This window comes from Muntiacus reevesi, chromosome 1 (assembly GCF_963930625.1).
Source record: "Muntiacus reevesi chromosome 1, mMunRee1.1, whole genome shotgun sequence".
Taxonomy (NCBI): Eukaryota; Metazoa; Chordata; class Mammalia; order Artiodactyla; family Cervidae; genus Muntiacus; species Muntiacus reevesi.
In genome coordinates this window covers 231,956,030-231,983,330 of record NC_089249.1, presented here as the reverse complement: position 1 = coordinate 231,983,330, position 27,301 = coordinate 231,956,030, and the positions used below count along the sequence as shown (strand labels likewise).

Genomic DNA, 27,301 nt, shown 5'->3' with positions numbered 1-27,301 from the left:
ATTCAGTTCTTATCCACACTCGTAGGCTTTGGACAACGTCACCACAAGTTGGAGACTGGTGCATAGCTCAGTGAGTTGGCTGATGGCTCCCCAGCCATTTCTGGCAGGCCACCAGAAGATGCCACCACCCAGGGGCCTGGCCTGAGGAGCTCCCAGAGCCGCTGAGCCAGAGGATACACTGTTCCCGTGTGTTCACGGCTCTCACAGAAGAGAAGGGGCCAGTGCTTTGAGGTACCTTTCCCTCCAATTACTCACATGCTCAGATGCACTCCTCCCAACACTGTCATCAAAACTAATGGATACTGGGCCCAGGCACACTGGTGTCTGCCGCGTGTCCTCTAATGATCTGTAATGGGCTCTGATAATGAAACCTTTTCCCAGAAATTTGTTTTTTAAGTGAATCAATTTTGTCCAGAGCTAAGTAAGAAGATGATATTTTCTTCATTTTTTAAAACTATAAACTATGTTCTTCTGGAAGGAGCCAGTCAGTTAACTAGGACTAAAATAAGACATTCTACAACAAGCATTTAGACTAAAAAAGTGACATTTTCAGAGGACATGTGAGGAACTATTGGGGACAACAACAAAAAGCAGTATAGATTTGCCTCCTGGCATCTAAAGACACCAAATCCTTCACCAAATCCACGTCAGAAAGGCCTGCAGAGTAGACATTTGTGGTCTGGGTCACCTCTCCTCTGGGGACAGTGCCCCACCCCACCCCCAATACTCACAGTCCTTGTGCTTGGAGTGTTGATCCTCCTCCTTCCAGCCAGGCAAGGAGGAGCAGGAGACACAGGCCCTGCCCAGCAGATGCGGTATGGACCAAGAGAAATCAGGCACCATTCAATGCCTGATTCAAATGCCTCATTCAAACTTTTAAGGAAGAGAGTTTCTCTCTTTTTTCCTGAAGTTGGGCTTTTAAGGAAGTCAGTCCAGCTGGTAGCAACCATCTTACAATCAAAAGGGAAAGTGCTTATCTAAGAGAAGATCAACACAGAGGGAAACTGAGCTGAGAGATGGCAGGAGCTGGGTCCCAACAGCAACATCTGAGTGCCTGGATCCACGCATGTGTGAAGTAGAGGTTCCTTGTTTATCAATTATGTAGGTGAACCAGTAAGTTCCATGTCAGCCTACGGGAGGTGGGCTGAGTTTTCTGTTACTTGTATCAAGAATCCTGATTGGTGGATTTGCCTAAGTTGGCAGATAGGGTCTTCAATATAATGAATGCCTGCTCACTGAAAAGATGTCAAATTAGGGAAGTTTATCTTAGTGCTCAAGTACCAGAAACATGTGAGGACAGAAATGGTCACCTTTTACGAGAACTCAGAAAGACCCTGGATAGATAGAAAAGCAAAGATTCCAAAAGCAAAGGCTGCACAGTAACTTCTACAGAGCATGGTGCCTTGTGACAATGTGTCAGCTAGAGGTGAACAGCTGGGATGCAGTTTCCATCATTCACTTACGATTTGAGAAAGAGAATGGATGTTACTGATCCGAATGAAAATAAATACCAGGCTTACTTTAGTGAGTTTAGCACAGTAACTGAAGGCTAAACATAGCATCTCTGTCTAAGGAGTAAAAATAAGCAGGAATTTTCTGTAAGGCTATGCGATCCCTATTTATACTCTCTCCTTATTAAGCCCACTAAGAGTTTAGCCTGTCCCAATTGTCTCCAGGCTGCTTTCCCCATTCTGAGCTCAGAATTCGTCTCTTACAACTATAGCCTAACTCCAAGGTAAGCAGCCCCTGCTGAAAGTTAAAGGTGTCAGAATGTGTCTGATGTGTTTGGTGCTGGATTGTAGCACAGACAAGAAGAATATAACTTATTTTCAGACCATTTTGCTTACTTTTTACAACAGAAAACTCAAAGCAAAGAAGGAGCAGCAGAACATTGTAGGGCTTTATGTGACACTTAGAAATGAAAATAAGCCCTTTGTGAAAGAGAATTTGGCCTTAAAAAAAAAAAAAAAAAAGACTTCTAGATGGTGAGGTCTATTTGACTGTGAAGCAAAACTGTGATGAAAGTAGGGAATGTCTCAGGCAAGTCAATTACACAAGATAAATCGGTAGAAGATGTTCCACTGGGATCCAGCTAGCACAGAGTTCTGGAATGGGAAGACAACATTACTAGGCTTTCCCAGCTTTAGCGCCTAAAGAAGTAAAAAATCATATTGACATAAGAAGCAAAACAACTATAATACTGTAGATGAAAAGCATATGCTCAGACAGAGTCAATTATGAGCTGCTCCCCACATGTGCCTGGTACATTTCTGCCTCTGAGCCTTCCCCTACTGTCCCTCTTGCCCAGAACACCCCAGTCCTCTCTGCCTAAACCATCTCTCAAGACCTAGGTTCAAGTGTCAATTTGATCACAAACCCGTCCTTGATCATCCTGTTGGGGAATTCAGCAGCACTTCATCCTGTAGCATCCAGACTTTTTGGTCCTGGTTTACAGTTACCACATATTTTATATATTAATAATATGTATGATTATATATAAGGACTATATTTTCTTATTTTCTCTTTTAACTTCGTTGAAGTCACCATACTGTACTTTATATCCCTGGGACTTAATAAGTTTGTACTGGTTGACCACCTTCACCCATTTTTAAACATGTATGTATATATATTTATGGGCTTCCCTGGTGGCTCAGAGGTTAAAGCATCTGCCTGCAATGCGGCAGATGGGGTTCGATCCCTGGGTCGGGGAGAACCCCTGGAGAAGGAAATGGCAACCCAATCCAGTATTCTTGCCTGGAGAATTCTATGGATGGAAGAGCCTGGTGGGCTACAGTCCACAGGGTCGCAAAGAGTCAGACATGACTGAGCGATTTCACTCATATATATTTATATATATAGAGAGATTATATATTTATATATATTGATGTATTTTATATTTCTGCAGACTCTTGTTTTAAGGGCACTATCTCCAACTAACTCATCTTTAAGGTAATGTGCTTACATATTGAGGACATTCAGTAAACACTGCTGAATGACTAAGGAATATTTTGGCTGCAGAAGACTGAAACACCATAAACCAGAGGAATGAAAAGGGTACAGGAAGCCACCTCTATAGTGCTGCTCCCACTATCTTCTGTTTCTCTCTGCACACTGGAATGACAGCAACTGGACTTTCTCCTTGTGCAGGAAACATGGCTGCTCACCATTCTGGGGGCGCAAATCAGACTCTAACTGAAAATTTTTTAAGTTTTAAGTGAAAATTAAAAAAAAAAAAAAACCAACACATGAAAATATTAGGGTGGGTCTGGTTTGGTCATGTGTCAAGATTTCCCACCAAGTAACTCTATAAATCCTTATGGCAGAAAGTGAAGAGGAACTAAACAGCCTCTTGATGAAAGTGAAAGAGGAGAGTGAAAAAGTTGGCTTAAAGCTTAACATTCAGAAAACTGAGATCACGGCATCTGGTCCCATCACCTCATGGAAAATAGATGGGGAGACAGTGGAAACAGTGTCAGACTTTATTTTGGCGGGCTCCAAAATCACTGCAGATGGTGATTGCGGCCATGAAATTAAAAGACGCTTACTCCTTGGAAGGAAGGTGATGACCAACCTAGATAATGTATTAAAAAGCAGAGACAGTACTTTGCCAACAAAGGTCTATCTAGTTAAGGTTATGGTTTTTCCAGTGGTCATATGTGGATGTGAGAGTTGGGACTGTGAAGAAAGCTGAGCGCCAAAAAATTGATGCTTTTGAACTGTGGTGTTGGAGAAGACTCTTGAGAGTCCCTTAGACTGCAAGGAGATCCAACCAGTCCATCCTAAAGGAGATCAGTCCTGGGTATTCACTGGAAGGACTGATGCTGAAGCTGAAACTCCAGTACTTTGGCCACCTCATGCAAAGAGTTGACTTATTGGAAAAGACCCTGATGCTGGGAGGGATTGGGGACAGGAGGAGAAGGGGATGAGATGGCTGGATGGCATCACCGACTCAATGGGCATGAGTTTGAGTAAACTCCAGGAGTTGGTGATGGACAGGGAGGCCTGCCGTGCTGTGATTCATGGGATCACAGAGAGTCGGACACGACTGAGTGACTGAACTGAACTCTATAAAAAAAATCAAATTTAATTATTTAAGCACCCATGTTTTTTATTATAACCAGTGGACACCTTTCTAAGATCCAGCACATGTATGTTTCTACTTTTGAAACCAGAATATATCAAGCAGAGTTTACTTTATTAAGAAATCAGGATTATAAACGTCAATTAGTGTCTTGTGTGTTCACACAGGTGTGACCCAAAGGACTGCTGGGTATGATGAAGGGTGTCTTGCTCTTTATGCAGACCTCTGTACTCTTACCATCTTCGTGTATTTTTTTCTCCTAAGTACTCTGTGCATTGCCTTACCGGTAATTATTAATTTCTGTTCTGTGAATGAACAGAGTGGACTGTTACATTCCAAAGTACTAGATGATGAGAAATCTTCAAGCCCAGTTTGTTAGAACTGTGTGCAAAATAAGGTATACACGTCGGACAGGGCAACTTTAGAAACTGCTCTCCCCTCTGTTTCTGCTAAAAAGTTTTGTAACCCAGTTCCTCTGGCCTCAGATGACTAAGTAGTAGAGGCACCTGCCTCAGGGTCTCCACTCCATAGTGATCACCAGCCAAGGACAGGGTCCAGCAGAAAGCTGGACTTAGTCAGTTTTACTCTTAGGAAGTCAGGATGGGAAGCAGAGAATTAGACAGAAGTAAAAGATGAAATTTTGTATAAAAAAGCTATGAGGCAGCACCGAAGTCATGAAAATCCAAAGCTATGAGTGTAGAAGCCATAAAGGGGAAAAAGATGCAGACACAAAATGACAAAAAGAGTAAGCCAGGTGTGAACATCAAGCAGAAACAGTTGGACACAATGAGGGCCAAGACACCTGGCAGTGAAGGTGGTGATGTGGAGTAAAAACTCCTACTTGGCTTCCTTTTGGTCCTGGCCATCCTCTAAGTGGCTTCACCTCTCTGCAGCCCCAGCTTTTTCCAGCCTTGCCTTAGTTCCTGGCTTGTGTTTCTCCCCATCATACTCCTTCACTCCCCTCAAGTGACCGAAGGGTGTCCAACCAGGTTAGAAACCAGGTGAAGGTATGGACCCTCCCGATCACTCAGAGCACTCTGGGGCTCACTGCCATGTGTGCACTGGGATGGGTCTAGGGGGAGGGGCTGTGCTACTTTCTAAGTCAGATATGCGGGATCCCTCTTCACCCCATGCCTACCAGAAAGCAGGACTCAGGACCTCAGTACAACCAACCGAGACATTTCGTGTCCTCAGTGATTTTTAAAATAACAACTATGACACTCAGCAGGGCAGGTAACTTCTACTGAGCACTTATTACATGATAAGAGCCATACTAAGGGCTTTACATGAACTAATTCATTTAAACCTCACAAACTTAGGAGGTAAAGAGTATTATTATTTCTATTAAACAGACAAGTTTTACAGATGTCTAGTAACTTCATGGCAACACAGCTGATAAGCAGCAAAGTTGGGACATGAACTCAAATAAATCTGTTCGAGAGCCTACACTCTTAACACTGTGACAGGCTGAATAATGAAAACCTGTAGACTTTGTGAAATGACATGAAGAGGATTCATATCACACACCACTTATGAGAGACTCCTTACATTTCCCTTGAGACAGTTCTGCTCCCCCAAAGCGCCCCACCCAACTGACAACACCCCCATCTCTCCTCTCTTGTCTCTCCCCAGCCTCTAAAACTCTGCATCTAGATGCCCCTTCAACAAAATCAAAGCCTGGCCCTCGTGAGTTTGGACTCCACCTCCAGCTGTGCACAAATGCGCACGCTAGTCTCTAAGCTTCCACGTGTAGCACAGGCAGGCCCACAGTGATGCATGGGAAGAAGTTCTGAAAGAATCACATTCTCTTCATAGAAAAGGGAACATCTTGAGAGGTGGTGAAATACAGGTCAGCTCACCTGAGTAGAGATAACATGTTCTTTCTCTTCTTTACTACAGATTCTTGCATTTCTCAATGAACCTGGAATAAAGCTAAGCATGAGGCTACAGCAACACACATCTAAGGTTCTGCTGGAAATCACACCACTCTTCTATTTTGGGGAGCCCCACATACTGATTTCCTGGGCTCCAAAATCACCGCAGATGGTGACTGCAGCCATGAAATTAAAAGACGCTTACTCCTTGGAAGAAACGCTATGACCAACCTAGACAGCATATTAAAAAGCAGAGACATTACTTTGCCAACAAGGTTTGTCTTGTCAAAGCTATGGTTTTTCCAGTAGTCGTGTATGGATGTAAGAGTTGGACCATAAAGAAAACTGAGTGCCAAAGAATTGATGCTTTTGAACTGTGGTACTGGGGAAGACTCTTGAGAATCCCTTGGACTGCAACAGATTCAACCAGTCCATCCTAAAGGAAATCAGTCCTGAATATTCATTGGAAGGACTAATGTTAAAGCTGAAACTCCAATACTTTGGCCACCTGATGTAAAGAACTGACTCATCTGAAAAGACCCTGATGCTGGGAAAGATTGAAGGTGCGGGGAGAAGGGGACGACAGAGGATGAGATGGTTGGATGGCATCACCAACTCAATGGACATGAGTTTAAGTAGGCTCCAGGAGTTGGTGATGGATAGGAAAGCCTGGTGTGCTGCAGTCCACGGGGTTACAAAGAGTCGAACACAACTGAGTGACTGAACTGAGCTGAACATACTGATCACATATTCATATTCTAGAGGAGTGTCTTAGGTTTCTGCTGAATACTTTTAATACAGACGTCCAATGCTTCCTGAGCTATGCCAAGTTCAGTGGGTTACTTGGTGAACTGCTTGTATGAGGCACACCAAGAGTGAAGTGTAAGACAGGAAGCTGGCTTGGACTGTGTTTCAGCCAGGAGCATTCAGGTATGGTTAACAGAGCTCTCTATGGCCCGATTCTGAGCAAGCCCTATTCAAAATATCAACTCAGCTCAGGTTCTATTAAGCCCCCCTTTGTACTGCCACTGGAATTGGTTACTAAATTGTACCTTGAAAAGGATAACTCCAGGAGCTGACATTTCTTTAAGCAGAAGAAGAGCCTGGAAAAATCATCCGAGTTTGCAAAGAAAAATACTCTAAGAAGAGTTTCTTTCTTTGCAATGATGAAGCTGGGTACTTACTTTTGGTCATATTACCTAATTGATTCATACTGAAATTAAAGGCATAATTAATAATTGGCTTGTGAAGCAGAGGAAATTTAACTTAGAATTTCCTAATAGACAAAGACACAGAAAAAATAGCCCTCACCCCTACACAGAGATTTGGATGTTGCGTGAAATTTTACTAGCAAAGCTTCTCTTGACCTACAGCAAGGCATAGTCTCTTCTTACTTATTTTTCCTGGCTACTCTAATTCAGAGATTAAAGTACTAATAGTTCTCAAGAACTTTCCTTTTCCATGTAAGGTCACAAAATAAACTTTCAAAGTACGAATTAATTTTCAATTTAATAGAACATTTGGTGTAGGACTTTACACAAGAAATTGTTACTGATTTTTGCAACAAGTATTACTGAACTGCTAGTTTTTTGGCAAGAAAAAAAGTGTAACTGTCCTAATGAGAAAGTCTCGTTCAGGTCAGTTCAGTCACTCAGTCGTATCCGACCCTTTGCGATCCCATGAATTGCAGCACGCCAGGCCTTCCTGTCCATCACCAGCTCCCGGAGTTTACTCAAACTCATGCCCATTGAGTCGGTGATGCCATTCAGCCATCTCATCCTCTGTCGTCCCCTTCTCCTCCTGCCCCCAATCCCTCCCAGCATCAGGGTCTTTTCCAATGAGTCAACTCTTTGCATGAGGTGGCCAAAGTACTGGAGTTTCAGCTTCAGCATCAGTCCTTCCAGTGAACACCCAGGACTGATCTCCTTTAGGGTGGATCGGTTGGATCTCCTTGCAGTCTAAGGGACTCTCAAGAGTCTTCTCCAACACCACAGTTCAAAAGCATCAATTTTTTGGCGCTCAGCTTTCTTCACACTCCCAACTCTCACATCCACACATGACCACTGGAAAAACCATAGCCTTGACCAGATGGACCTTTGTTGGCAAAAGACTGTCTCTGCTTTTTAATACATTATCTAGGTTGGTCATCACCTTCCTTCCAAGGAGTAAGTGTCTTTTAATTTCATGGCTGCAGTCACCATCTGCAGTGATTTTGGAGCCCCCCAAAAATAAAGTCTGACACTGTTTCCACTGTCTCCCCATCTATTTCCCATGAGATGATGGAACCAGATGCCATGATCTCAGTTTTATGACTGTTAAGCTTTAAGCCAACTTTTTCACTCTCCTCTTTCACTTTCATCAAGAGGCTTTTTAGTTCCTCTTCACTCTCTGCCATAAGGCTGGTGTCATCTGCATATCTGAGGTTATTGATATTTCTCCCGGCAGTCTTGATTCCAGCTTGTGCTTCTCCCAGCCCAGCGTTTCTCATGATGTACTCTGCACATAAGTTAAATAAGCAGGGTGACAATATACAGCGTTGACGTACTCCTTTTCCTATTTGGAACCAGTCTGCTGGTCCATGTCCAGTTCTAACTGCTGCTTCCTGACCTGCATACAGGTTTCTCAAGAGGCAGGTCAGGTGGTCTGGTATTCCCATCTCTTTCAGAATTTTCCACAGTTTATTGTGATCCGCACAGTTGAAGGCTTTGGCATAGTCAGTAAAGCAGAAATAGATGTTTTTCTGGAACTCTCTTGCTTTTTCGATGATCCAGCAGATACTGGCAATTTGATTTCTGGTTCCTCTGCCTTTTCTAAAACCAGCTTGAACATCTGGAAGTTCACGGTTCACGTATTGCTGAAGCGTGGCTTGGAGAATTTTGAGCATTACTTTACTAGCGTGTGAGATGAGTGCAATTGTGTGGTAGTTTGAGCATTCTTTGGGATTGCCTTTCTTAGAGAAGACTCTACACATGGACATCACCAGATGGTCAACACCGAAATCAGACTGATTATATTCTTTGCAGCCAAAGATGAAGAAGCTCTATACAGTCAGCAAAAACAAGACCGGGAGCTAACTGTGGCTCAGATCATTAACTCCTTATTGCCAAATTCAGACTTAAACTGAAGAAAGTTGGGAAAACCACTAAACCATTCAGGTATGACCTAAATCAAATCCTTATGACCATATAGTGGAAATGAGAAATAGATTTAAGGGACAGGATCTGATAGACAGAGAGCCAGATGAACAATGGATGGAGGTTCGTGACATTGTACAGGAAACAGGGATCAAGATCATCCCCGTGAAAAAGAAACGCAAAAAGGCAAAATGGTTGTCTGAGGAGGCCTTACAAATAGCTGTGAAAAGAAGAGAAGCGAAAAGCAAAGGAGAAAAGGAAAGATATTCCCATTTGAATGCAGAGTTCCAAAGAATAGCCAGGAGATATAAGAAAGCCTTCCTCAGCGATCAATGCAAAGAAATAGAGGAAAACAACAGAATGAGAAAGATTAGAGATCTCTTCAAGAAAGTGAGAGATAGCAAGGGAACATTTCATGCAAAGATGGGCTCGATAAAGGACAGAAATGGTATGGACCTAACAGAAGCAGAAGATATTAAGAAGAGGTGGCAAGAATACACAGAAGAACTGTACAAAAAAGATCTTCACAACCCAGATAACCACGCTAGTGTGATCACTCACCTAGAGCCAGACATCCTGGAATGTGAAGTCAAGTGGGCCTTAGGAAGTGTCACGACAAACAAAGCTAGTGGAGGTGATAGAACTCCAGTTGAGCTATTTCAAATCCTGAAAGATGATGCTGTGAAAGTGCTGCACTCAATATGCCAGCAAATTTGGAAAACGCAGCAGTAGCCACAGGACTGGAAAAGGTCAGTTTTCATCCCAATCCCTAAGAAAGTCTCTTGTTAGGGACGGGAAAAAAAATTTAACTGCAACATATTCAAATGATCAAATTTCAACTTTTCATTTCTTTTAATATTTTTTCTCCATATATCACTCTAATGGTGCAAATTTTAAATTTTAGGTCATCTAGGATGTTAGATCCATAGACCTTTGAAAAAAAAAAACAACTGGGAACTATACTATCTTTTCTTTTATAAACCCAATGCTTGAAAATTGGCAGATTCTGAGAGGCAGAAAGTCTCCTGGCTAACAGGATAAAAATGTTGGATCATTAAGCCAGAACTCCTCCCCACTCCACTCTCAGTAAACTGAACCAAGGCAGACAAGGAAATTACAAATCTAAAGCAGATCTAGAAGATGAAGGAGGGAGATTATTGGAAACTCTGTCTGTACAACATAAACTGCAAAGGCACTTCATTCAACCACAAATATTTCTGAATGAATGACCAGATCACTTACTCATTTACTGCTTAGAATCTGTCTCTCATTGGCAGTAATGTTCCCCTTATGTCCAAAGTTCTGATTTTCACCCATGTGGACTCTGAGAGATTTTAGCAGAGAGTATTGTTAAGTCTCTTTCCTATTGCCTGAACAGAAGGTATTTATTATGTGTCTGTGGGCTGATGGGGAAGAGACTGTCCCTCAGATCTGGTAGTTCTGGAGGCTCACACTGTGCAGGTAGGCTACGCCAGCAAGCACTCAACTGGTGGTGCCATATAACCATATGGACACATAAATTGGAGCAAATCTCTGTTACACTGAGATTTAAGAAAGGGTAGAAGCTCAAATAAGAGCAGTCAGTGGTGTTCCTCTGCTAACAATTATTTAAATTGCAGTCTTCACTTGGGATAGTGCTGGGTCTAATGGCTATCTGAAATGATCATTGTCTGTGTTGGTCACTAACACGTGGACCTTCTGGTTCAGTGTGTTTCAAATACCTATGACTCTACTTCTTGATCTTCTGCCAGTTTATTTTCACTGTGACAACCACACATCACAAGTACCGCCATGGATGGCTCAGGGAATAAGTCCCCTAATTCCACTTTTATGCAAAGGGTCAAGAGAATGGTAAAGAGGATGTGTGTGTGTGAGAGGCTTCTGCTTCTCCCCCAGGGGGAGCAGAGACCTACGTGGCACTCCTATCATGAGGTCTATGCTACAAGGCACAGTGTATGGAAGCTAGGGGAGGGAAGGGTATAGATTTCCTCCAAGACAGGGCTGAAGCCAACACACTTACTTGAAGATCAGAAATCTCTCTCATGCTTCAGCTTTGGATTTCCCAACCTTCAAGCAGTACTCTTCAAGTCTAAATGCTGAAGTTCGTGGGCTATAATCATTTCTGTCAGTGATATCTGATGTAACATGACAACAGCCTTGCCAACTTCCTTCTCCCATCCTATCTTTTGGGTGCCGCTGCCCTCAAATTCTAACCTGCATGTTTCACCCGCTTAAATCGTCAAAGGTTTTGAGTACAGTGGTAAGCAAAATAAACTGAACAGGGCTTTCCAATTTTCTCAAAACCCAAGATGATTTCTCTCTATGTCACTGCTAGAGTCACCAGAAACTACATAAAACACTTACTTTCAGTGTGTGTAATCACAAACGGTGTCACTTCTATCTTTTACAAGAGGAGCTGAGAAGAACAATAAAAGTACTAAATTATTCCTTTTCATTAGCAGGAAACACGTGATCTTACTATCCAGAAGGCAGGGATGGGTAGTGAGGAACACAGGTGACTTATGCTGTGTGTGAGTTTCCAGAGCAACTGTTAATTAAGATGGAGTAACTCTAGCGTATGTCCATAAAGGTCAGAAGTTAAGGTTTTTCCATTATATACATATATTTTAAATGGGGCTTTTAAAGGAAATTGGGTAGCTGGAGAAAGACAAATGAATATCAGGTGAAAGAACTATATATAGCTCAAGAAAATGGAACTCCTGAAATTTCACAATGTTGGTTGATAGGATGGGAGAGGAATTCATGAACAGCCAGCTGACTTTCTGGTTTCCTAAGTTAGGGCTTCCTAATTTATTAAGAAATCTGAAATCAGTCCAGACATAGAGGTCTAACTGGATCCATTCTACTTATCTGCCTGAGACAAATTTCCTCTGCTATCCTAAAAGAGTTATCATTTACTAAACTGACCTGAAGTCATGGACAGACCAACCTTGGGAGAAGTCATTTGGTCACTGCGTGAATGATTTAAATACCACTAATTTCATTGAAAACAAACCAAAAGCAACACCTTCCTGTACAGCCCTTATTCTTTAATCAAATGGGAGGTGTCTCACTCAGATTACTAGTTACTGAGGATATAAATGATGTTAAAAAGAAAATTCTTTCTCGCAAAGATGTATAGCATAACTTAAAGGAGCAAATAAATAAAAGAATGGCAATCACAAAACTGAGTATATATCTATTTTAAATTGAGTTTTCAAAACAGAAAAATACAAGCATGTGCTTGTAAAAAAATTCTAAAATGATAAAAAGGGCGGTATTGAAAAATCAATGTCCCTTCCAGCACAAGTCACTGTCCGGTCTGCCTTCATTATAGAAAACCACCCTGATTCATTCTCCTGTATCTTTCCAGAAATACTACAAACACATACACATATCTGTCTGAGTATATACTCCTGGATTCATATATATAAGTATGTACTCTAATGGTTTTCAAAAGTAGCTGCATATCAAATCACCGAGGAAGTTTAAGAAACATACCAAAATTCAGATCCCACCCAGATCAATGAACTCTGAGGTTCCAGGGAAGGGGCTTATGTGCTGGAATTTTTCATTTTCAGTTCCCCAGGTGCTAAAGTGCGGGTGGGCTGAGAGCTGCACACCACCCTACGCCTTGCTCTTAGCATGCTTCATACATGCATGTACAGAATGATCTCATTCCTCTGCTTACACTATGATTTATTTTGGCAGCCCTTTACTGACAGTTATCCCTTCTGATCCCACGGTTTGGCTTTTATAAATGGCACCACACTATACCTCTGTGCTGGAGAGCATCCCCTCCTCTCTGGGAGGAGCATCTGCCCTCCTCTCTGGGTGCTAACCAGCATGGATTTCTTGTTGGGTTTACCAGTGGGGAGCTCTGGCAGGAGATCAGCAGGAGGAAGGAGAAAGCCAAGGTATTTATTCCCTAGTCTCCCTTTCTGAGAGATCACCTCCACTTGGCTGAATCCCTTGACCAAAGGTCCTTTCAAAATGCTGACTTGGTAGAAGTCTCTCTCCTTCTGGGTTCTGGTAATCACTTTCTACTCATATTCCTTTGGCCTAAGGATGGTAATTAATTGGTTGCTACTAGCCCTGGTTTACTGTACTAATAACTCTTCTGATTCTCCTGTTCCCACCCCTTTGTAAATAAATTCTCCTTGAATAATGCTATTTTCATTGTAGACTGATGTTTCTTCTTAGGATTCCAGCAGGTCAACCCTGGACGGCATCTATGCCTTTATTTCTCGGTGGACAATGCTGTTCTGCTTACTTCTGAGAACACTGGCTTCTTCACAAAGGGCAACAAGAGGTAACAAGGTTACTGTAATGCAGCCATTTTATCCCTTTTTCTGAACGTTTTTGACAACAGCCAAGAAACAGCCCCATTACCTCTACAATGTGCAAAAAGTATTGGAACTATTCTGAAGCAATGGCTTAGGGAGAACCTCACTGCTTTCTTGGGAAGGAAGCTGACAGACACTGAAGAGAAACAGAACAAAGGCAGTGGATGACTAAGATGCAGAATTTCAGGATGCTTTCTTTTCAGAAACAATTTTTCTTTTTGCCATATGACAATCAAATTGACAAAAAGTTACAGGCTGAAAAGGAATCCCTGAGGCTAAATTATCACTCAGTGAAAACTCAGAATTGCAACTGTGTTGCAGTCTAATTAGTGTTGTTCCAACTGGCTCCACCCAATGGAGAAACAATAGGGTAGATGCCTGAAAAGGCTCTCAAGAGCAAATAGGTAAACCTCAAGACTTTGAGCAAACAGCTTGTAACTTGACTTGTAAAGGGAGTGCTTCTACTGATTTCTATGTATTTTATTATTTGTAGTTCATTTAGTTTTAGTTCTTTTATTTTAAAATTATCTCAGTATTTTTAATTGGGTTGTTCTGTGTTACACAAGGATCGAACAAATAAAAATAAACATTGCTGCTAAAACTGAAAGGAATCAACACTAGGGGTTTGTTCACTGGTGGTGGGAAGACAGTCTAAGAGCCAATAAAGATAAGGTAATTTTAAAAATTACAGAAGTAACCAATTTATATTGACCACTTATTAGGAACCTGGCCATTTACTAAATGTTATAGTTATGACCAACCTAGATAGCATATTAAAAAGCAAAGCGTTACTTTGCCAACAAAGGTCCATCTAGTCGAGGCTATGGTTTTTCCAGTGGTCATGTGTGGATGTGAGAGTTGGACTGTGAAGAAAACTGAGCACCGAAAAATTGATGCTTTTGAACTGTGGTGTTGGAGAAGACTCTTGAGAGTCCCTTGGACTGCAAGGAGATCCAACCAGTCCATCCTAAAGGAGACCAGTCCTGGGTGTTCATCGGAAGGACTGATGAAGCTGAAACTCCAGTACTTTGGCCACCTCATGCAAAGAGCTGACTCATTGGAAAAGACGCTGATGCTGGCAGGGATTGGGGACAAGAGGAGAAGGGGACGACAGAGGATGAGATGGCTGGATGGCATCACCAACTCGATGGACATGAGTTTGAATAAACTCCGGGAGTTGGTGATGGACAGAAAGGCCTGGCGTGCTGCGATTCATGGGGTTGCAAACAGTTGGACACGACTGAGCGACTAAACTGAACTGTGATATCTCATCTGACTCTCACAACAAGTCTTGAATGCAGGTATTATTCTTAATTGGGGCTTCCCTGATAGCTCAGTTGGTAAAGAATCCACTTGCAATGTGGGAGACACCTCCATTCAATCCCTGGGTCAGAAAAATCCTCTGGAGAAGGGTTGGCTACCCACTCCAGTATTCTTGGGCTTTGTTTGTGGCTCAGCTAAAGAATCTACCTTCAGCGTGGGAGACCTGGGTTTGAACCCTGGGTGGGAAGATCCCTGGAGAAGGGAAAGGCTACCCACTCTAGTATCTGGCCTGGAGAATTCCATGGAATACAGTCCATGGGGTCACAAAGAGCAACTTTCACTTTCAGTATTATTCCTTACCATTTCAAAGAAGAGGTCTAACTCAGACAGGGCAAATAACTTGCCCAAGTTTACACAGCTAGGATATAGCAGAGCTAAGGTTTCACTGCCCAGGCCACATTGGCTTTTCCTTAACACTGGATCCCAAGGCTCACTGATGCTTTGTGCATGACAGAGCCACTTATGTTATGATAGAGCCCATTTCAGTCTTCAGATACCTATGTGCAGCCATATATCTCTATATAAATGGAATCGCTATTTGTTTGCAGGATCTCTGCCATAATGATACCATCCATTATGAGAAACATATTTCCCCCCTCAAAAATAGTGTTTCAGAATAGCATTTTCTTAAACTGTGGAATCCTGTTTTAAGAGGCTGAAGAGAAATACTGTAAAACCATCTTCTGTGGTCACATACATTTAGGAAATGCAGCCTAAGACATGCCCCTTGGGAGATTCACAATGGACATATTAAAGGCACAGAAATCCTCTTGTTAAGAATCTGTTGAACTAACCTAACTCCACTCTTTGCACCTGTCTCCCATTCCTGCATCAGTCTGGTGAATGGTGATCTACAAGCCTCACATCTTTCATACATGCTGATGCTGACCCAACACTTTCAGTATCACATACCCTGAGATCTTTTTTTCTTTCAAGACCCAGTGGAAGGGTCTTGATTTTCTTGGGTTACATACACAGTAGATGCACAGTAGGAATATCTATCTATTGGCTTGATTGATGAACCCATCCTGTATTGATTTATGACCAAAAGGCAAGCATTTGCAAGGCAGCTGGCTGGCTTCCTTGAGGAGCTTTAAAGGAAAGCACTGGTGAGCTAATTGGATTCCCCTGAGGGCCAAGGGCAGGACGCTCTTAAGCTCCACTACTGTCATCACTGCAGGGACAATCCAAGTGCCAGTGATGACATAGGTATGGCCCTGAGAGCTTTATATTGGTGTATATCCAGATTTTATTCTTGTGGAAGTCAATCAGCCTAAGGCACTGTGACTATGGTTCTCAGACTTGAGGACCACGTGTCAAAATGACCTGCCGGGCTTGTTAAACCACGACTGCTGGCCCCCTCCTCCAGAGTTGTCCATTCCGTAAGTCTGGGTGGGGCCTGAGAACATGTATTTCTAACAAGCTTCCGGGTGATACCAATGATGGTGGTCCCAGGACCACATTCTGGGAACCACTGTACTGAGCTAAGACCCTGCCCAGAAAAAGCAGCATGCAGAGACCAAAGCAGCCTACAGTACAAGGTTTTCTAGATTCTTAACTCAAAAAGAGACGTTAAAAATAAGACCTCAAGGCTGTTTCCAACTAGAAATGTGTTCCTAGCTAAGTAAGCATCTGCTTTCCAGACTGACTAAAAAGATTTAAAAGTAGTTCCTGAATTCCAATATGCTTTTAATTTACTTAATTTAGGATCTGGATCGCCCAGCAAGATTCCTCCAAATTATATACATAGGGAGGGAGACAGACAATCCCAGTTCTAATCCAAATCAAGAAAAACAGCCATTTAGTGTTCCTTCCAAATCCACTTACAGGCATAATAGTGCTGAAAGCCATGCAAAATCTTAAGCCTACTTCCTTCCCTAAAGGCACTACCAAAAAGTGAAGATTTAAAATGCTTAACACCTACTTACATATACAAAATACAGCTAACTCCAGAATAAAACTTGTTTATCCATATATTTAATTAAACTCCAAGGTTTCAGCATCTACCATGCCATGGCAAATGGGGGAAATTATTTAAGACTATTTAGCAAGATTAATTAGTTTATAGAAGAAAATGCAGACCCTTTCCATGATTTTAGCTTGTAAAGGGGAGAAGACAGTCCATATGAAGGAAAACATTGTTCCCTTTTTGACTTCCACTCTGTCAGGGACTCCGGCTAAGCACTGAACAGTGTTTGGTCCCCATCTCCTCCCATACCCCCTCTGCCGACCGGCTGGAGATATCCAAGCCCACAGACAGTCCTGGTGCTTGGGAAAGAAATACTGTGGGTCATGAACAGTGAGGCCTGCCTTGAGCAATTTTGTCTGCGGAAAAAAAAGAAGAACCGCTAATAACCAAACGCATCTATCCAATAAAAACCGGATGGGTCACCAGGCAGGATCGCCACCCTCGACCAAGTGAGATCTTGGCTGGGCAATGGGAAAAGCTGACAGGAAGCCTCTCAGAAAACAAGAATGTGGGTGACATCAGTGACAACCTCTGAAAATGCCAAGGGAACCCAGCCTGGTACCAAATCGAACCTGGCTAGGTATCCAACCTAGCCTTGGAAAAGCTGTGGCTATGGTGGACACAAGAGCCTGAGATGTAAGAGGGATGGTTCAGGGCTTGTCCAGGAGATGACCACGATTGAGCAGGCGGGAACTACTGTGGGGGTGGTGAGGAGTAACGAGAAAAGGAAAAGGATTCCTTGTGAAAATCATTGTGCTTTCAAGCTATTTTGCAAGGTGGGGAACACTGCCAAATTCTCGGGCAAAACAGTCTGAAGAGATCTTTTATGTTTGGAGGCAGGTGAGAAAAAATATCCTCAACCTAACAGGAAAGATCCTCTTCCCACAGAAAGCTGATTCAACCACAGAGGAAAACTTCCTCTTTCAAATCCCTGCATTCCAAAGAAAGACAAATAAAGATCACTGGAGCAAACTCATAGCTGCCTGTTTGGGTATAACTCTTTTGGCATAAAATAGCATTTAGATGGTAAAATTACTTTTAAAAATATGCCATTAGTTATCACTTGTCCAATGCCTCTTATTCATTTAGTGATTTATCTGGACCCAATAAATAACAGTGAGGCATGCAGCTTATCAGGTACCCCATGGGGTGTGGAGGTTTCCTATGTTTTAGGAACAGGCCTGTCTACCCCGGTGGGTCTAGGTTTAAGGTGGGGCAGTACCTACCTCTAAAGTAGAAGTTCCTTATTTCACTAGTAACTCAAAGACTGACCTGACAGCTTCAGGCCATCAAGACAGGAGGCCAGTGTGGAGAATGGTCAGAACAGCCTGGGACATCTCTCTGCGCCTGAATGACACACACCAGAGATGAGGGAATAAAGGGACAGGAAGGACAGTGTAGAAGAGGACCCCTGACGAATTACTGATAATTTGCCATTCATAGTGCTGAACACGTAAATGACACAACAAAAGATAATCTCATTTAAACTTCACAAAACCTTTTCATGGAGGGTATGATTACCCTATTTTACAGATGAAGAAACTGAGGCAGAAAGTCCTAAAGTAACTTGCCTCCTTCCCCTCCAAATTCATACCTGCTTTTCTCTATTTTAATTTTCTCCACAGAACTTTTCAACATTTACTACCTGAGATTCTGATGTTAGCTCTCTAGAATATAAAATCCATGACAGCAGAAACAATCTTTAGGATTCAGAACAACACCTGGCCCACAGTCAGTGTTCAAACAATATTTGTTGAGTGAATGTTGACTGAATAAGTAAAACAGAAGTAAACTTTTAGAGATGCCTCTCTTGGTGAGCTTTTCCCAGGTTTCATGTGAGAGCAGCTGAAGCAAATTCAGTAGGAGCCAACAGTGCTTCAGAGAAACAACTCGGCCTGGAAGCAGGCCGTGTTTATCCTCTGAATTCCAGGCACTGTTCTCTTGCCTCTCACTGGCCACTAAAACTGGAGAGGTTGACTCTGGCAGAAATTGAAGGCATTTGGCATGCACACATCTTTTAGGTCACCAGAAATAACTTGGACATGCATGTGTGTGTGTGTTAAGCGGAAAGGACAAGAAAAATCAGCTTTATTTATGGGGCTACTGGGCAGTGAGTTAGTTTTTAGGGGTGGGGACCACTTAGGCAGGGAGAACTCTCAGGTTAGGTTGTTCCATTACCGGAATCATCCCCTGTCCTTCTCTCTATCCCTACCCCAGTGGTCTGGAAAAAAGCATTTCCTTGGTCAGTTTTAATTTGGGGGAGTTACTGCAGTATCTTCAGTCCCTAGTGGGACATCCCCTGACTTCTTTCTCAGCATTTGTTTACTTCCTCCTTAAAAATCACTATCCTACAAAAAAGCAGAGGCATGAGGCCAGTCCTGTTGGATACTAGGAAGGAGAGAGATGAATTTCTGCTGTCCTTTGTAAGCACCCAGCGAATGACCTCTCTTCTTAGGACAGTTCACCCCACTCTGTCCACCATCAGGAGTAGGGGGATGGGTGCAATCAGGGACACATTCAGGGCCAAGGACAGGCATTGGCCAGCTGATGTTGGTGCCAGGATTAAAACCTAGGTCTTCCTGCTTTCCATGTCAGTGATAGAACTATCTTTCTTTTTACCTCTGCCATCAGCTATGGGTTTGGTTTTGTTTCTTAACTTCTTAGAATCTCATTTATGAGTCATTTTCTTTCAAATAAGATTCTGGAAATGGGAAGCTCATCTTCATATGCCACTGTGGCAGGGTAAGAACCTTCCATCCCCTCCTACTGACCCAGGCAGCCCAGCTCCATCCCAAGGTCATTGCTCATGACTCTTGACTTCTGTCAGTTAACCTTTGCTGAAAAAACTGGCCCATATTCAGTAGCTTAAAACAATCACAATGTATTACTCCTCATGAATCTGTGAGTTAACTGGGCAGCATTTCTGTTGCTCTTTCCTGGACTCACTCATGTGGCTACACTGGCTGACTGGTGGCCCAGGTTCTGGGCTTAGCTGGGATAGTAGGCCTTCTCTCTCCAATAGTCCTTCATCCTCAAGGAGGCTGGACTGGGCTTTTTTACATAGTGACTGGGTTCTAAGAGGATGAGACAGGAAACTGCAGGGCCTTGTGGCCTGGTGTGGAAGTCATATGATGATCAAATCAAGTCAGAGGGTAAAGGCCAGCCTAAGTTCAACAGCTCCACCTCTTACGGGGAGGAGCCGCAAAGACTCTTGGGCCATATTTATCATAGGCCTCCGAGACAGAAAGGAATGAACTGGGACCATAAGAAGCTAGGGATTAAAGAGTCTCATCTGTCACCAGAAAACATATGGATTTAAAGTGGCCAAATCTTTTAACTTTTCAGAAGCTGGAAATCTAGATTTTAAAAAATCTATTAATAGCCTATTTTTTAGAGCAGTTTTAAGCTTATAAAAAAATTGCTCAAAATAACTTAGAATTTTCATATAACTCTCCCCTTTCCCTAAGTTTCCTCTATTATTAACACCTTTCATTACTGTGGTACATTTATAGCTACTGATGAACCAATTTTGATAAATTATTATTACCATTATTAACTACCAACTAAAGTCCACAGCTTACATTAGGATCCACTCTTTCTGTTCTATGGGTTTTATGAGTTCTGAAAAGGCATAATGTCTTATATCTACTTTTGGATTATCGTATAGTAAAGTATCACTGTCCTAAAAAAACCCTGTGTCCTTCCTGCCTTCTTATCTTTTTACTGATTTTGTAGTTTTCTGTTTTCCAAAATGTCATGTGGTTGGTATCATACCATACTATAGTCTTTTCAGAGTGGCTTTATGCATTTATGATTCATCCATGTCTTTTCATGACTTGATAGCTCATTTCCTCTCAACATCAAATAATATTCCATTATTTGGATGTATCATAGTTTGGTTATCCATTCACCTGCTGAAGAATGACTTGGTTGCTTCCAACTTGGCAATTATGAATAAAGCTGCTATTTATATTTGTGGGCAGGATTTTGTTGTGAATGTAAGTTTTCAACTTATTTGAGTAAATATCGAGGAGTGTGGTCGCTTGATCGTATTGTGTGATAAGTCTATGTTTAGTTTTATAAGAAGCAATCAGCTTGCTTTATAGTGGCTTTCTCAGTTTGCGTTCCCACCAGCAATGCATAAGACTTCTGTTGCTCCTTATCCCCATCAGCATTTGATGTCAGTGATTTGGAGGCTAGCCGTCCTAATAGGTGTGGAATGATATATCCTTGCTTTAATATTGAGCATACTGGTCCTTTATCAGATATGCATTTTGCAAATGTTTTCTTCTAGTATGTGGCTTGGCTTTTCATTTTCTTAATGTCTTTTGCAGAGGAGAAACTTTTAGCCTAAATGAAGTCCAACTTACCGATTTTTTCTTTCATGGATTATGCTTTTGGTGCAATATTGAAACAGTCACTGCCAAACCCAAAGACACCTAGTTTTTCTCCTATGTTGTGTTCTAGAATTTTATAGTTTTGCATTTTACACTTAGGCATATGATCCATTTTGAGTTAATTTTTGTGAAACTTGTAAGGTCTATGTCTAAATTCATTTGTGTGTGTGTGTGTGTGTGTATGTGTGTATGTCTAGTGGTTCCAGCCAGTAAGAAATCTGGATTTTTTTGTGAAGTGACCTGATCTTAAAGGTTGGTTCAATTTATTTATTTATTTTTTTTGGTGGTCATGCTGAGATGACAACTAAGTTCCCCTTCCTCCAATACACATTTCCGTAGAATATTTTTCTCCATCCTGGATCACCTCTGCCTCCCTCATCCCCTTACCTGAAATGCTCTTCCATCCATTCGTATCATCTTACCTAGTGCCCACCTCACATTTCGTCTACTCCACCTTTCCCAACACTAGACTGGCTTGTGTACCTAACAAATAACCAATTAAGAGTTGTTGAACTCTATATGCACTTCTGAGCTCTAAGTCGCACTTAGCACTGTCGTTTACCACCGTCTCTCCTCCTCAACCAGAGTATAAACTTCTGGGGAGGCCCAGAATTCTCTCCTTCTCCTTTACCACAGGAAGCTCAGCAGAGGTCTGAGCACAAATTTGGTCAGTGATCTCCACCAACCATTTTAGACAAGCTAAAGTGCTCTTTCATCTTTAAGAGAGATGGCTGAGGACCTTTCAAAGACAGGATCCCCAAAGTCTTGCCCTAGCAAGGCTGAAATGGTAGCATCTCTGATTCTTATGCCAGCTTTAGCATTATGTTCACACAAACAAGGGGGCACTCATCCCCTTGGAGAATTAGGAAAGATTTACCAATGAGACAGCAAAATATGGCCTCCGAAGTACCAAAGATGCCGAGTCACAAATGTGTTTCTTTCACTATGATTGTTATGTGGTCAGAAGGATCATCCCAGTCATTATGAAAACAATGAAAAACAAATGAATGAAATAAAAAAAAAAAACGGACAGTTTTCTTATGCCTAATTTATAGTCAACGTAGTGGAAATCCCCCACCCCTTGATTTGGTCTTGTGTCCTCATCTGCATCATTAAGTGTTCCCCATTCAAGGAGTTTGGTGCACCTCAAAGTGAGCAAGGATGGAAAGAATCAAAGTGTTCAGTGCTGAGACCCAAGTAGCCTGAACTGGTTGTGACAGACCCCAAGCACCACAGCAGAAGGTGCTTCAGACTTTTCAGAATTCACAGCCTCAGGGAAAAGCTGCGGTTTGCATTTGCCAGGGTAACCTCGAGTCTGTCTGTGTATGGTTCATCCAGGCCAATCCCAGGCAGAAAAAAACAGGCAGACACAAACTGGGTGAAAACCTCTCCTGGCTCTGGGTTTCAGAAATGGGTGGTGAACCAGCTGCAGTGTGGAGCCACTGACATGGCCCTCATCAGGGCTGAGGCAAACCCCAATGTCAGCACTGCTTCTACCTCAAGGGCAGCAGCCTTCTCGGAGCTCAGGATTCCCAGGTATCACTTAGCTATTCCCTTGAATGGAAGACAACAGCCCAGCAAGAAACATACCCACATTCCAGCCTCCCATCCTCCGCCAAACAAGGAGACTGTTCTTGGCCTCACACTCCCTTCCCTGGGAAAGCCCCCAAACCTATAGCAGGTAGGCATGTGTCCCGTGGATGGCATGAAGCAGGTACAAGTGATAGCTAGTGTTTTACATAATACAAATCTAGCTTACTTAAAATATGACTTTTGTACATTTCATAGCATATGACAAATAACTGGGTTCTCAAAAAAAATCACATCTAGACATCAAAAAATAAAAAGTCACAAGCCCCTTCATCCATGACCTGTTTAAAACACATAACCCCCCATTTCCATGTAACTGCTGAAGCAGCCTCTTTGGACACACTATACTCAACAAAGTCTCAGGGGTCCCCAGACACCAGCTGCTGAAAACAGAGCTTAAAGACCACTAGTTGGTGCTGCTGGTGAAAATCAGGGAGTGTTGAGCAACTGTGCTCATGATGAGCAACAAATAACCTCAGCAACTGCAAGGTACAGAGGCTTAAACAAAATGGAAGAAAAGGAACCAGAATCTCCTTAAAGTCTAGGAAAGCAGTGTTAGGAGTCCCTGAGGGAGCCATCCATCAATGCAGGGAGGTTCCATTGGCTGTGGAGAACCAGAAGCGACTCACTGCCCAAAAGCTGAACAAGTTACATTATTTTGAACATCTGAGGATACTTCTTGGTAAACAAACACATCATCTACCTCATAACAGGTAAGTAATTAAACTTCTTGAATATCAAGGTAGGATTTAAAGCTGTCAACAATTAAAAAGAGACCTGATTTTCTCAATGTACAGTTTCATCTTACACTGTGGCTGCATTTTCTAAGCACCTCTTACCCATTTTAGAGTCATTTTTCATTCCAACCCTTAGTATCCCTTAGTCTCTTCTAAGGAAAAAAAATGTTAGACCCATTTTGCGGGTCTGTAAATATGTTAGTGAGATAGAATGGCGGGGTACGATCATGCAACCACAGCAAGGAGAAGGGTAGGAAAAGGTTCTAACATGCTGGTGTCTCACCAAGAGAAACGACTGCCCTGAAGCCAATTTGTGGCTGAACCTCAAGCTATTTTCACCAGAGAAAGGCAAAGTCAACTCTGCTCTTCCTGAGTTTCATACAACTGTGACCGGAGGGTCCAGTTGTTCTGGTCATGGCCTCACATTCTTTCTGTAAAGGCTCTAGTGGATAAGATTTATGGGGTGGTCTGAAGAAGCAAGCTAAGTAATGTGGGATGCAACCACAAAAGAGAACTTTCTGGCCCAAGCAGAGTAGATCTAGTTTCCGTGGAGGATTGGACAACCAGCCTCAAAATTGCCTGTCTCAGCTGTGGGTGCTCAACGCCCAAGAATGAAGCAAAAGAGGTTCTTCTCTTTTAGAGCATCTACTCTGTGATCATGGTCATGCTAAGGTTTCAGGAGCTAAAGACTCAAAGGGCTCCTGGAGCTATTCTCTCTAGCAGTGGAGACAGATAGCACTGAACATACTCAACAAAGTTGGGGAGAAGGGGGAAACTGTGACAACACAAATGAGTGAAACAAATGTAGCTACTGATCTACTGAGCTACTACAGTGCCCGGATGTTTGTAAAACTAAAAGAAATAGTTTTTCATGCCCCAGCAGCCAGCACAGGCAAGGAGCCATCACCAAAGCCATCTCAGCAGGATGGCAGGTCAAACGTCACCAAGGCCAGGAAGCAGTATGTTCCCCTTCGAGATGATGATGCTTAAAAAATGTGAAATAAACTTATTAGCCAAGCTTCCAAGTTGAGGGAGAAGGTTTACATTGGGCTCATGGGACAATACTCAAAGTCAGGCCGGGCCAGAGAGCACATTCTGGGTAGAATGGCTGACAAGGCCCCCCTGTGGCCGGCAGCCAGACATCATACTTACAGTGAGTTGGGCCGGGTGGGTTTGAGCACATCCAGGTCTGGGTCACTGGAGTTCATGTTGGGCTGTAAGCTGCTGCTGGAATTGAGGATGCTGTTCGCATTTGAAGAGACGACAGATTCCAAACTGGAGTTGATGAGGCTGTTTCTTTGTTCCTCTGGGGGGGACAAAAACCCACAAACCCATATTAATATTATTCCATTCGATTCCATTGGGATAGTCTGTTCCTACCTATCCAAAAGTTTATAAATAATAAGGTTACATGGCGCTCTCTGGTGCTGATGAAACTAGGAAAAGGACATAGGGAAGAATCACAGGACAAATAAGAATCACAAGAGGGAGGACTTCCCCATGGACCCTTTGGTTGGGAAATTGCCTGCCAATGTAGGGGACACGGGTTTGATCCCTAGTCTAGGACAATTCTACATGCTGAGGGGCAGCTGGGCCTGGGTGCCACAACTACTGAGCCCACATGCTGCAGCCACTGAAGCCAGTGTACCTAGAGCCCATGTTTTGCAACAAGAGAAGCCACCACAATGAGAAGCCTGCACACCACAACTAGAGAGCAGCCCTGGATCGCTGCAACTAGAGAAAGCCCACAGACAGCAACAAAGACCCAGACAAAGACCCAGCACAGCCAGAAATAAATAAATAAATGATTTTTTTTTCAAGTAAGAATTACAAGTGAGAATTACAAGGAAGAACCTAAGAGTAACAGGTGATGCGAAACTTTAGAGCAAAAATCATTCCTCCACTTGACAGGACATATCTTCTCTTTCACATGACCAGCCTTTTCCTGAGTGGCTCAACCAACCACACCATAAGTTGTGTCTTCTTTGGACTGGCAGATGGTCAGAACAGAGAGAACCTTCAAAGTCCCCTTGCAGTCAATCATATCCTTTTGGCTTCTGTGACATTCACCCTTTATTCTAAAACTCCTACCCCTAAAACTGTCTTACTTGCCTAAGCCATTCTTACCTCTGACCCTATGGTACCACACCATAAAATATTTACTCTTTGACCATCTACTTCCTTATGGCTCTGCAATCTAACCCCCTGATCATTCCCCAACCAGACCCTTCTGGGTTGCCTCTAACTCCAAGTATTTGATGCTGAGCTTCCATTGAAAGTTTTCTGAGCAATAGACCTGTAAGGACTACAGAGGAGTCTACATATATAAATCTGAGTCTACGTTCCAAGCAGTCAGATTAGTGTTTGAAGAATATTACCAAGTCAGAGGGGAGAAACCCTGAGTTCCCTCCAAGACCACACTCCTGACTGAGTATGTAGAGTCAGGCAATATTCCTTGGCTCTCTGTTTCTTGGTTAATGCAGCTATACAATGGGGAGCCTGAGAAATGCCTTGCACAGCTTGGGGAGCTGTCATGAGGATCAAGTGGGATCACATGCAAGAATGCATTTTGTAAACTTCAGAACATTACTCAAAGAAAAGAACTTTCTGTTTCTTCCCATCTTTAAAAACGTGGAACCATGTGCTGAAGAAAACATTTTGGATGATTTAGACAAATGGCATGGGCACTACTGTAGGAGCAGAACATCAGAGACATAGAATATCTTTCTTGTTCCACATTCCTTACAGATACATCATATTGGAATCAACTGATGTTTTGGGCAATCAATTCATGTATCAAGAAATATCATATGTGGGTTAATCCTCACTGGATCTTTCTGAAATGAGCCAGAGGTATATCATATCCCTAAGAAGAAAGACTAGGCTCACTTCCATGGTAGTTCAGAGTCAACATTTGAACTCAGGTCTCTTTAGGCAAAATAGGGGGGGAATGTTATGATAAAAAATGCTCTTCCTTTGCATTTCCTTGCTCTTCCTATATATACTTCCTTTATATACTTTATATTCCTATATATATACTTTATATATATATATATATATATATAATGCTCTTCCTTTATATACTGATGTATATAAAAATAAACTTATGAAATGATGCTAGAGTAATATTCACATTAGGTACACAAATGCAAAAACATACAAACACACACATACACATCAATAACACCTAGCATCTTGGCAAATTCTCAAGACCATATTGAAGCCTCTCAGAATTCTGAGTCAAAAAAACTCATGAAGCTTATGGGATATCCTTGAATTCTAATCAGATTTTGAAAAAAACAGATTATTAAGTTGATTCCTGAGGTTTAGAACAGTTCATATTTCAAAAGCTTGAGTTCCAAAGAGAAACAACAAAGAAACAGAAATCAAGAGTTACATCGAGCCAAGATGTGGGAGGACTAATAGGGCCTGCAAATGGGAGCTTGCTACCAGGAAGAAAAACAACTCCAAAATTACATAATTAGGGGATCATTGAGAGAATGGATATGCCATTTATCAGTATGAATCAGTTCATAAGTAAGTAAAATTTTCCTGTGCACAAAATCCTCGCATCAAGACTCCTGAAACAGTATGGGGAGCCCAAGACTACCTCCACTCCATGGGGAGCAAGGATGACACTTCTTTGGGGCTCTAAGGATGTGTGTTCTGCTTCATGAGAGGAGAGATGAAGAGTTTTATTAACTCTAGTTTGAGGCTAAGTATGTAGGACATAATTATCTGAATTCATAGGAAAGAGAAGAGAATAACTATAGCTCATATTTCTCTGTGATTATATTTACTTGTCCATGAGAGGGGTATAATTCTATGAATTAAAATAATGCCTTGCTAA

General features: G+C 42.3%; 1 protein-coding gene across 7 annotated transcripts in view; it reads right to left on the bottom strand.

Annotated features, from left to right (window-relative positions):
- The window catches only part of ARHGAP26 (Rho GTPase activating protein 26), a 663,940-nt gene that overhangs the window by 54,824 nt on the left and 581,815 nt on the right, over positions 1-27,301 (bottom strand). For all 7 annotated transcript variants that reach the window (XM_065918816.1, XM_065918817.1, XM_065918815.1 and 4 more), the window contains one exon: positions 24,604-24,757. In XM_065918816.1, coding sequence (XP_065774888.1) covers positions 24,604-24,757 — 154 coding nt within the window. The remainder of the gene's footprint in view (positions 1-24,603; positions 24,758-27,301) is intronic.